Raw genomic sequence first — 12,648 nt, forward strand, 5'->3', positions numbered from 1 at the left:
TGGCACCATAGTGGTCATCTCAAAAATCTAATTGCGACTACTATTTTTATGTGAATCGAAGCATGGTGTTTCAACTATATATATTGAAAATACCCATTGTTTTCTTTAGGTCTGTTTGTGTGAAGATATCACTCCAGACTTTTTAATCTTTGAAGAGTTAGGTCAAAATCTTTTCACTGTGTATATTTGAACACAGATTGTCATTTTGGGATTAAAATTATTACAATTAATAACCAGGGAAGAGTAAAACAATTAATATATATATATATATATATATATATATATATATATATATATATATATATAGAGTGTTATTAAGAAATTTACAATATTACACTTTTACAAATAATAAATGGATTTGTGGTATTAAAAATTTACCCTAGAAAACTGATCATAATTATGTTTTGTTCATAAATTCTTTTTCTGATAGCAAATCTCTGGTAAGATAGTGCAAACAAATTCCACTTAACCAATATAGACAAATTTGGAAATCCAGAATGAATAACTCGTCAAAAGGGACAACTTGTACTTTATTTAAAATTTATTTGGAATTAAAATATAATCTAGTAAGTTGGCCAAGAAAAAAGTTGCACAGTGGCTACTTTGAAAATCTTATATCTCAAGAATATCAGAAATTGTTTCAACACTCAGCAGTTAAAAAAAAAAGAAATGGTCTTTTTTTAATTCATTAAAATTATTTTTGGGACAATAGAGAATAGGTCCAGTTGAGGGATTTTTGTTTTACATTTAATTCTAGACCATGCTCAACTTAAATGCATTTCATCCTTCAATAAAAGGGAGTATTAGCCAGTTAAAATGATGCATATTATTATCAATGCATTTATTTTCACATGTAGAAGAAATTGTATGGATTTAGTAATAATTTGAGGTTTGAAAACAATTGCCTAGTAATTCAATCAAGATTAAGTGTTCATTTTTTCTTGTTAAGTCGTATATGACTCATAGATAGCAGATATTCGTTGATTAAAGAGTTGAAAGGGGATATATTAGTGGCAATGTGTGCCATGTTTAATATGTTAATAGATTTGGGGAAAGTGGGGATGTATGTCCTTTCCTTATATATGAAAGTAAAGAACACCAGTCGCAAGCAAGTACTTTAGCAGAAAAAAGGAAAACCATCTTGAGTAAACTGAGACTCAGATAAAGTGTATAGATGATTTAGTAACTAAGGCTAACAGCCACATTCAGAATGTTGAAGCCACAGGTTAACTGACATTTACTGGTCAGACACAATCTAAGAAGAGGCCCATATTCCAGTAAGCTGGAAGAAAAAGGTAATAATATATTTGAATTCTTTAAAAGTACATGTAACTTGAATGATAGAATACAATGATTCTACAAATATAGGTCAGTAACAAAGCCATTACTAAATATATGTTGATGTTTCTGTATCAAGCCATGAATTTTGCACAGTGTATTTTATGATTTGGAAGATGGATTTGACACAAATAGAGTGAAGCCATACTATAACATGTATGTGTTCCACAGTGCCATCATAAATCATGATATATACCTTATTGTGCAATATCAAACCAGTCAGCTGGAGAAGAAGAAAAAAAATTGCATGTGTATATTTTGAGTGACAAGTGATTAGAGTGATTTGGAACTGCTGTCTGCATTTCTGACTCTAAAATAAAAAGGATTAAGATGAATTTGGCCATAAACTTGTTTCAGAGGGTGTGTATGACATTGAATAGGCATTGTTGGTCTGTTGTTTTCCCTTATATGTACATTAAGTGACTTATAAATTTGGGCGATGATCCTTTTGACCACCACATTATTTGGCGCTTGGATGTTGATGCCAGATGACTGAGCAAACATCTGTTAGCTATTGTTTACTCTGGATATAGCTACGATTGTACAAATGATGCAAACGAAGTCAAACATAAAGAAGAATTGATGGTTGAGTCATAATTTGATTAACAGTTATCAGCTTTTTAAGGAGTTAATATGTTTCAAAATTAAGCAGTGATTATTTTTTCTTAAAGAATACACGATATCTTGCCAAATTATGAAATCAAACTCTTGGTTGTTGACACAAAAGCTTTTTAGTACTTGTAGCCATTCATGAAATTATTTTGAACTTTTTGGGAGCAATGTCATGACCATGCCATATTAAAATTCATATAGCGAAGGAGGATTTCATACTTTGACCTTTAAATGCCCTTGAAAAAAATTATAACAATCAGTTGAAATGCCCTTAAATTTGTACCCGAGATTATGTATGAACCATGGTTCAAGATGATTAAAAAGTAACATACTGCTTCAGGGTCAGCGATGAGAAGGATGCCAGGGGCTATCTCCAAGCACTGGCCACCAAAATGACGGAAGAATTGGAAAACCTGAAGGTCATGGGGGTTTCAGATGATACTGTGAGTAATCCCTTTTTCTCTTTAATATGTAGCTTCCAAGTTCTAGAACCACCTACAGTATGAATGACCAGAATCTGGTCTGTTGTTTACATGATACAATATTGAATGAAATTGTTAAGATGGAATTTACATGAAAAGCTATAGTAGATTGTGTAAATTTAGGGCTGAAAGTTTTGTTTGGATTTTTTTACTTCATAGCAAGTTCCTTAATAGCAAGTTCTTGTTTGGTCTGAGTCTTCTTACTTCTTTTCTTTTAATACCAAGTTTATAAGTCTTGTAACAAGTGCAGTATGATCTCCCAAAACAAAACTTAATAAGATTTAATACTGATATTAAATGGTGATGAAAGATGTAATGGAGTTAAAATAATAATGATAAAAGAAATTTTGTATGCTTGTGTATTTATCGATTGTATGTAGTAATAATGTCTTGTTTTTTTGTTACTAAAACTTGGTGAAAACTTTTTTGTCTTCATGCAGGGTCGTCAGCGGTGGCGCAACCGTCGGTCACAACGTTTGGATAAGATGGAGTTGCTGAACCTGCAGTCCAGTCTGCAGAGTGAGATTCAGGCCAAGCAGCAGATCAGCGAGGAACTGACCAGGGTCAAGGCACAGCTGGTCACTTTGGAGCAGTAAGAACACTTTCTTAAACTCAATATCTAATACAGTCACATGCCCAAAAGCAAGTATTTTAATTTGGTCTCAGTAGTGTTAAAAGTTACCCAGAGTGTATAATGACTTGAGAGTAAAGAAGTATCCTTGTTTTGATGCCAACATATAAGATTTCATTCATCATTGATGAGATGCCATTCCACAGGTAAGCTACCCTTCTTTGAAGGCTCGTAAATAGCCAGTTGTTTTTAATTGTCATTAGAAGTGATCAGGATCAGATACCTTACTCAGGGTCATGAGAGTTCATAAACAAGCTTGAATTGGTGACCTTCTATTCTGAGTCCAGAATGACAAATATTTCTCTACTAATATTAGTCCTTGGTGGAAAATAAACTTGGTGACAGGGGCAACCATCCTATGGGATCTCTGAGATAATATTTTGTAAACTACTTCGTAGGAGTGGTGCAGTTTATATTTGCAGCTGAATCTCTTTTGGAGTGTTTGCTTCATGTGTTATTTTATAAGATACTTGACTAGCATTTATAGTTATTGTATAGTTTTAACTCAGCTAACTTAAATTGTGATGAAATTTTTGTACAGAAGATGGTAATTTTTGTCTTGCCTTTAAAGTATAATTATTGTTGTTGGAATAGGAGTCAGTAACATTAAGTTTCCTGACACTGTTGCATGTACACTCATGAAATTTGATGAGTTTATTCAATGGAGGTTTGTACTCATTACAGGCAAAAGACGATGACCGTGACATACTTTTCACACTTAATTGACTTTGCTGTGTATAGCATTCCACAGAATTGTTGTTTTGTTAAGTCTACTTGCCAGTAGCTTCTCTAGGGTCGGTGGTTCTTTCCAGGGATTTCCTGGGTTCTTCCTCCACCATTAATACTGGCTGTCATGTATAGCCTATCATGTGCTGAAAAATGGCATTAAACCCTACAACAACAACAACAACAACAACATTGTCAAGTCTCTGCTCAGTAGTAGTTAATAGTGAGATATAGATACCACTTTCTCAATGTTAAATTTAAGATTTTGTACTAGAATGTGAAAATCCTATTACTTCTTCTTTGATTGCAGTATTTTAACTTATACTCAGATATTCTTTGACTCCTGTCATACCAGCCTATTCAGATAGTACTGTTTGCAGGCAAGACAAAGTAATTTGTTGGACACTTCAGTTATGAGGCTTGCATTCTAACCTAGAGAGACCAAGAAGAGATATGTCATCCATCCAGTTTAAACTTGAAATGACATCTAAAGTTCTTTTATATGTAAAGTAAAGAACTTAAAATGTTTCAAGAGCATAATCTTAGGTTGCATTCAGGTAAAATTATGAAATGGTGTTGATACAGGTAACATAAAATAGTAGAGTCCGACCAGATAATCTCTCATGTTAGTTGATTATTACTTGAATGAAACAACATTGATGGGACCAGCCATATTGATCTGTTGATTTGGAACATTGGGTTGCTAAGAATATGGTTCATGTTCACAAAATGGCACTTGGCTATACTTCATTATCATATACTGTATGGGAATTGATCTGTGCAGTGTTGTAGAGTCAATGTAGGAACTGGTTGTGAGATGCTGAATTTATGCAACACGTATAATACGTACACATGATTTATTATCTGCATATATTTTTTCTTCCTATTCTTTAGTAATCTTGCTGAAGCTGAGGCAAGAAATGACCGGTACTTCCGAGAGATTGAAGATGTGAATGACAAGTACAGCAAGTTAGTAGAAAAACAACGTATCATGAGATGTAAGTAGGACGTCCCCATTTTCATTAGTATTAGTCTTAAGGTATTCAAGAATTGCTTGATTGTGCATAATGGACAGTAAACTAGGAATATAATGACATTCATTAGCACTAGTTGGGTTTTGCATTTTATTGGAGTTAAATGTTTTTAAAACTAATATAACCAGAAGCACATCATCTTTTCACTTTCTTAAGGCATTTTATTGGGTCAGTTTAGTTAATTGCTAAATAATATTTCAGACAAAAATATTGAATCTACATCATATAGACAGTGCCATGAGATACATATTTAACATTCCAAAAGTAAGTAGAAACGATATTTTGTGACTAATATCTTCAAGGTTGTCATGCTCCAAGCTGACATCTTTGACAGGATATTTTTGGACCAGATTTGGTGAAATGGCCTTTGAACAATATTAACAACAATGGTGAGAAAATGAGGAAGTGGCATATGACCATAAATTACAAGATATGAGACTGAGCGAGCATGGATATTCAGAGATAGGTATTGGGAAATATTAGATATTATGAATTTACAGTTTGAACTGTTACAAATAATTTGAAAAATGAGTACATTTCTAAAGAAAGTAAAGTAAGACATGACATTCCAGATTGTCAATAGAAAATATAGACCTAGACATCCCAAACCAGTCATGGGGATCACATCTTGTTTCAGCTTGTAAAATGAACTCATTGACAATCTATTGTAGATTTATGCAATAGAGTTATCTCTTCTATATCAAGACCATTATTGAAGCATATGATTCAAGAGAGATAGAGTGCAGAAGATTTTAACAGAACTTCATTTGGCAAGAACATTATCATTTCAGTTTCATAAAAAGTTACAAGTCAGGCATATTGGTGCAGATGTTTATATTTGATGGACATCAGTGTGCTTGGGGGTTGAAATTATTATCTTTGACATGCTGTTTGTAAAAATTGATATGTGTATGTAAGAGGAGAGATTTAAACCAGAGTGACTGCCCTGGTGGCCTAGTGGTTAGAGTGTACACCTCGGATGCGGGAGGTCAAGGGTTTGATCCCAGACCGAGTCATACCAAAGACTTACAAAAATCATACTAACAGCTGACTTACTTGGCGCTCAGTATTAAGAGGTTTAGTGTTAGGACTGGTTGGCCTGGTGTCAGGATAATGTGACTGGGTGGAACATCATGCTACGTGTCTGCGGCATGATGCCTCAGTGCTAGACATCACTATAAACTGCCACACTGCAGACATCGTAGTGATAAAATTGTTAAAGCTACGTTAAAAATCCAAATCACACGCACACAAACCAGAATCCTTGGACTCGAATCACATTATAATAGCAGCACTTGGTAGATGGCAATTTTTTGCGGATGCATTTGCAGTAGTAGCATAGATTCAGTTAGTGAAATTCATAATAACGTAAATTCATTCAATGATATTAAATTCCATGAAGAAAATAAGTGTCCAGTTGTAGTAGAAATCTTTTTGAATAGGCAGTGGATATATCAGAACGATAATTTGCCAACACACCTATCCAAAGAGACTTTCACTGGAAAATGAGAAATCCTATTCCCTGTTTATCATTTTCCTCTTGATCACTAGATCTCAGCAATTCAGAGAACATTTGGATATTCTTTATTCTGCCTTTAGAGAAGGAACATCACAACATTCAAACACATGGTGACTTGATACATGCACAGAAAGCATAGTCCATTTAAAACTCCGCTTTTAGTGTACAGGTTAGGATATTGTAGTTCATGCCCTGTTGACAGTTGTACCATTAAAGAGAGATGTTCAGGGACAGTAAGAGCATATTCTGTTGTATTTGATGGATAATGCTTTAAACAGCAGGTACTTGTTGTTAATTGGAAATCATTATGCTGGCACCTCACAATGTTTAGTTATTTCATCTGATAATCAGTTATTTACAATCTCTTTACTTGAAGGGACTTGCTAGTTTAAAGATAAAAACAAGCAAGTTAGAATTGAATGAAATATTCATTTACTATATCAAATGGACATCATTTTTGGGTCTTTTTTGTGAAGTGTGACAATTGTGTTAATTTTATTTTCATTTTTATTTTATTTTTGTTTTTCTTTCAGGGCAAAGTGACCAACATGAATCCAACTCTCTTATGAGCTTTTTCAAAGGCCATTTTTCAATATTAAATGATGTAAGTAGACATTGCTTTGTATTTAAGTGTACAGATTATAAAGGTAGATATAATTAATGCCATATGGAGTCAGGTGAAACAATTACTGAATGATAAAGTGAATCCCAAAATTAAAGTTCTATATCATATGTTGTCTTGCATTTCACTTAATGTATTCACATGTTAGGACCTGCAGGGCTCAGTTGTTAGCATGTAATCCTCAGGACCAGAGGTGTGCAGGTTTAAACCCTACCATCAGATCAGCTCAGGTCAGCAACAATGGTGATTCTCTGGCACTAAATAAGCTTCATGTGTTGATGTGCCATTAAACACCAGACCAGACCATATTTGCATGTACAGAATGTGCATCCAGGTTTGTTCAGCATAAACCCATATCTGATGTAGCAGCAGAATAGGGTCTAGGATGTGCCACTCGAGTATTTGAACAAACATTGTAGACCTAGAACTGACATGGCATAACAGACTACAACAGAACAGGGTCTAAGCTGTTCACTTGAGACTTTGGGCAAACATCATAGAGCCCTGATCTTCTGCTGCATCAGGTGACAGCAGATTTGGGTTTATGCTGTTTGCAGTTGATGGCACATGGTACATGTGTGAATACCGAACTGTGATCAGCAATGACTAATGATTTTTTTTAACCACCTGCTCTAAAAGGTAAGATTAAAGATATACCCTTAAATGTATTAGACTTTAGAAACTGGAAGATTTGTTAAATGCAACACACATACAAATCACATGCAGTAAACAAATGAAATTCACGAGGTTTTTTTGTATGCATATGTAGCAATTTTCAGATTTTGAAAGATGTTAGAACAAATTTGAAATTTTAGTCTGCAGTGAGGCATTATTGTTTTACAATTGTAAATCTAGTTCTGTGTATAAAATTAAGTCTGATTTTCCATAAACATCAGTGTAATAACTTCATCAAAAAATATCTCTCTGCTTTTTTACTATTATCTGAAAGGGGAAAAGGGAAAGAAGTATATACAAGAGGTACAGAACAGAGTCTAAAACTAAACGTCAGTAAAATAACAAAATTTGTAATGAAAAGGTCCTAAATGCCATGAAATTATGTTTCATCATGATGCTAATAGAGACGAGGATTTATTTTAGCTCACCTCTGTAAAGTAGAGTATTTGTTCTAAACCACTGTATTGCCCTTGGTATCCACACAGGCAAAAGCATATACGTCTATACATTTTCTCTACAGCTGAATCATTCTTCTAGGTCATAGGCAACAGTTCATAGCACCAGCTCCCAGGGAGTCGGCTAAAGAGTCTAACTTTGTGCATACATGTACAGTACTTGTATATTTTTGGTTAGGTTTTTGCATGCTTTGGTATTTTGCATACTGTAAAAACAACTTTCATGCCTGGAATCGTGAAATTTGATGAGAGGATATTCCTGATGTGTGCTATACCCCCATTAAAAATATTGGTCATTGCCATATTTCATGCATCATTGACTAATTAAATTCATGTTTTAATGTTCATGCATGAGTCATTAAACTCAATGATTATATACAGAGTTTAGTGTCACACCCTTACAACAATGGAAAGTGTGACCTACATTTCAAAGTTTATTGAGTGAACCCAATTTACTGGTTTGGTTTCAGTATTTGCTGGTAGTTTATGCACTTTGTATACATACTATTAAACTTGATATCATGAAACTTAGTGCAGGAATGTATTTTGATGAGAACTGCACAAGTAGGTCACTGTGAGACTTATTTCATGCTTCACTAGTTTTGTGTAATATTTTGTCTTTTAGCTTCAGTTCTTGAAATAAATGATTACATGCATATCTCTAAGTATAAAAAAGGGTAATTGGCTTACATTTCACATTGTACTTTCATAAGTTAAGCTTTTGCTTTTAGCTTATGATCACATAGGGATTTGTTTGCAAGCTATGTACATACTCTCCTATCTTAAATAGGGGCCCCGGGTAACCAACTGGTCTAGTGTGCTTGCCTTTACAGATCATTGCTATCTTAAATAGGGGCCCCGGGTAACCAACTGGTCTAGTGCGCTTGCCTTTACAGATCACTGCTATCTAAAATAGGGGCCCCAGGTAACAAACTGGTCTAGTGCACTTGCCTTTACGGATCACTGCTATCTTAGCTCTATCTTGCATTTTAGTCGTGGGCTTGGCCATAGTCGTTATGTGAGAAAGCTTGCTAGTTGCTTACCATGGGTCAGTGGTTCTTCCCTGACTTTTCCCCAAGCTCTTCTTTCACTAGATATTCTGGCCACTATGTATAGCCTCTCAAGTGCTGCAAAATAGGTTTAAACCTGTTCATTTTTCAGCTACTGTTCATACCAAATTCGTGAAAGTGATGATCAGATGCATCTCTATGACAGCACTTACTTAAAGTTTACTATGGCATGTATTAGCAAGCTGTATGCATACTATCCTAACTAGAACCATGAAACTTGATAAAGCCATGGAGCTTGATGAGTACTACACCCTTGTTGCAAAAATGTTGTCTATTAATCTGTATTTCATGCTTCAATGATTTTTATGAAATTTTTGGGTGCTGTTTAGTTTCAGCTCGGGACTTGATAATTTAATGCATTTCTGATAATACTGCACCATTACAACTGACCTACAAATGACCTACATTGTAAACTTCACTAACATAGATTCAGTATTTGTGATTAACTCCTGACCAAACAGAATCTTCCATTCCGTATACAACCTAGCATACTCAGAAGACCATTTTATGACTACTGTAGTTGGAATGAATGTGGTTATTCATTGGTTAATATTCCATATTAATACAATCTATATTGTGATAGGTTACTTTCAGGAGGTTAACTGTGTTTGGTACATTTGAATTAGTATAGGAATTAGATGATATGACTGCATGCCTTTCATGTGAAGCCTCAGCTATAGTGGCTAATCAAGGTAATTATTGATGCATGAACTATGCTTCTAATACAGGATGTCACTCCAAGGCTACCAGAAGCCTATGACTTTCACCCTGCAAGTTCTGTTTTGGGCAATGACAGTGATTCTAGCTTCCGAAGTAGATTTTCATGACAAATATTTTTTTTAAAACAAAACAAAATTGGGTTTTTATCAACTCATTATTGTATGTTTACATTGATATAAATGCGAAAAAATGTTCTTTCTGATTGTATTGTTTTTTATTCCCAGTCATATATATGATGTAATGGTATGTTGGAACATTACTAGCTACAAAGTGGCAATTAAAAATTAAGTTAAATGTAAGGAAACAAAAAATTGGAAAACAATCTTGTTTCAAAAGGATCCAACATTTCAATATCAAGATTGTTGAAGACTGTAAAGGCTTCATGGAGGTGAGCTATGTATCTCTGGTTCTTTGTTTTTTCTGGAAGAAGCAATATGGAGTTTACATTGCCATGTCATGAAATGCCATAGATTGCATGCTCATTATCTGTTTGAGTCACATATTTCTTAGACATCATTTACTATTTTATTACAAAAATTTCACTCAGGTCAGGTGCATACAAATAAGCGTCAGTTTTTGTCAGAGCTTTATACACTGCCTTATATTTACAACTTTTTTGTCACTTTTTATTTTAACACGTGGTACTCCTTTTTTTTTCATACAAATATGTTTGTACACCATGTGGGTATAGAAGTGTGTAAGTATGTTGATTTTGTTCTCCCATTTTCTCTTTCACACTCTCTGATTTGATAATGTCTTCTCACTTCCAGAAACCCCCAAAACTGGTAAGCTAGGAAAAGAAAATCAGTGTTGTGCAGTGATATTTCCTAAGTGTACCAAATGCTGTTTGTCCCTTTCTTTTCATATCTAATGCACTGTATGGATATAGAAGGATGGTTTAGAGCTATTGGTAAAACTTTTTTTCCCCCAGCTCCAGTAATTATCTTTTTAATCTGTCTAAAATAGTGCTCATGAAACAGAGTCAATTTTAGAACTGAAAATGGCAGAGAGCCCTCACTCCAGTTTAAAAAAGGAAATTTAGACTTCATGCATGCATTAAATCAGTACTATCAATCTCTTGGCATTAAATAATGACTTGATAAACAGAAGTTAGGGTATCAAGACTAGAGTGTAATTATGAATGTATTAAATCTAGACTGTAATCATGAAATAAAAATACACGCTTTCTATAAAACACCATTAGGGTGATAACATGTATGGATGTACATGATATGCATGACATTCTTGCCGACTGACATTGGAAACTCTGTATGTACATGTGTGATGTATGGATATTCAGGATATGCATGACATACAGACTGACATTGGAAACTCTGTATGTACATGTGTGATGTATGGATATGCAGGATATACATGACATACAGACTGACATTGGAAACTGTATGTACATGTGTGATATATAGATATGCAGGATATACATGACATACAGACTGAATTTGGAAACTCTGTATGTACATGTGTGATGTATGGATATGCAGGATATGCACGACATACAGACTGACATTGGAAACTCTGTATGTACATGTGTGATGTATGGATATGCAGGATATGCACGACATACAGACTGACATTGGAAACTCTGTACATGTGTAATGTATGGATATGCAGGATATGCACGACATACAGACTGACATTGGAAACTCTGTATGTACGTGTGTGATGTATGGATATGCAGGATATACACGACATACAGACTGACATTGGAAACTCTGTATGTACATGTGTGATGTATGGATGTACAGAATATGCACGACATACAGACTGACATTGGAAACTGTATGTACATGTGTGATGTATGGATATGCAGGATATACACGACATACAGACTGACATTGGAAACTCTGTATGTACATGTGTGATGTATGGATATGCAGGATATGCATGACATACAGACTGACACTGGAAACTCTGTATGTACATGTGTGATGTATGGATATGCAGGATATACACGAAATACAGACTGACATTTGAAACTATGTATGGATATGCAGGATATGCACGACATACAGACTGACATTGGAAACTCTGTATGTACCTGTGTGATGTATGGATATACAGGATATGCACGACATACAGACTGACATTGGAAACTCTGTATGTACATGTGTGATGTATGGATGTACAGAATATGCACGACATACAGACTGACATTGGAAACTGTATGTACATGTGTGATGTATGGATATACAGGATATACACGAATGACATTCACAACACTATACATTCCCTACATAAAATAAGGCTGACTCAAAAAACAAAATCGTTCCATTTTTGTAAATAGTATCTTTGTTTTTGAGGAGAAAGAAAAATCATCAATCAGTCTAATAGAAAGATTATTTCATTCCTTTAAAACAAAAGTGGAATAAATAAATAGAATCCTTTGCTTGGATAACTCGGACTTGCTTTATCTTGCTTCTCTAGCAATGCCTGCATATATGTTTCTTATCATTTGACATGTAGTGATATTTTTGAGTAAGGCTTTGAGATTATCACAGATGACAGAGATAAATACAGTTGGGAGAAAACTGACTTTTCTCCTCATCCCCTTAAGGACTTAAAAAAAATTTTCCTGTGATATCTTTTTGCCTTAATCCTAGAATGAACAAGAAATTTCTGTCAAAAGAGTTGAATTTTGTTTGGATTATGAGTTTTATGATGTTTTATAAAATGTTACCTGGATATTAAGTATATATGCTTCAGTTTTGTGTATCTGCTTCATCTGAAAATAAGGTTTCTGTAACAA

General features: G+C 34.3%; 1 protein-coding gene across 5 annotated transcripts in view; it reads left to right on the forward strand.

Moving 5' to 3' along the window:
* LOC149805431 (serine/threonine-protein kinase MRCK alpha-like) overlaps window positions 1–12,648 on the forward strand; it is a 183,280-nt gene that overhangs the window by 84,737 nt on the left and 85,895 nt on the right. For all 5 annotated transcript variants that reach the window (XM_089950010.1, XM_089950011.1, XM_089950013.1 and 2 more), the window contains exons 21-24: window positions 2,291–2,393; window positions 2,873–3,024; window positions 4,684–4,787; window positions 6,876–6,946. In XM_089950010.1, coding sequence (XP_089806136.1) covers window positions 2,291–2,393; window positions 2,873–3,024; window positions 4,684–4,787; window positions 6,876–6,946 — 430 coding nt within the window. The remainder of the gene's footprint in view (window positions 1–2,290; window positions 2,394–2,872; window positions 3,025–4,683; window positions 4,788–6,875; window positions 6,947–12,648) is intronic.

The sequence above is a fragment of the Sinohyriopsis cumingii genome, chromosome 2 (assembly GCF_028554795.1).
Source record: "Sinohyriopsis cumingii isolate HCF-2022 chromosome 2, ASM2855479v2, whole genome shotgun sequence".
NCBI classification, from domain to species: domain Eukaryota; kingdom Metazoa; phylum Mollusca; class Bivalvia; order Unionida; family Unionidae; genus Sinohyriopsis; species Sinohyriopsis cumingii.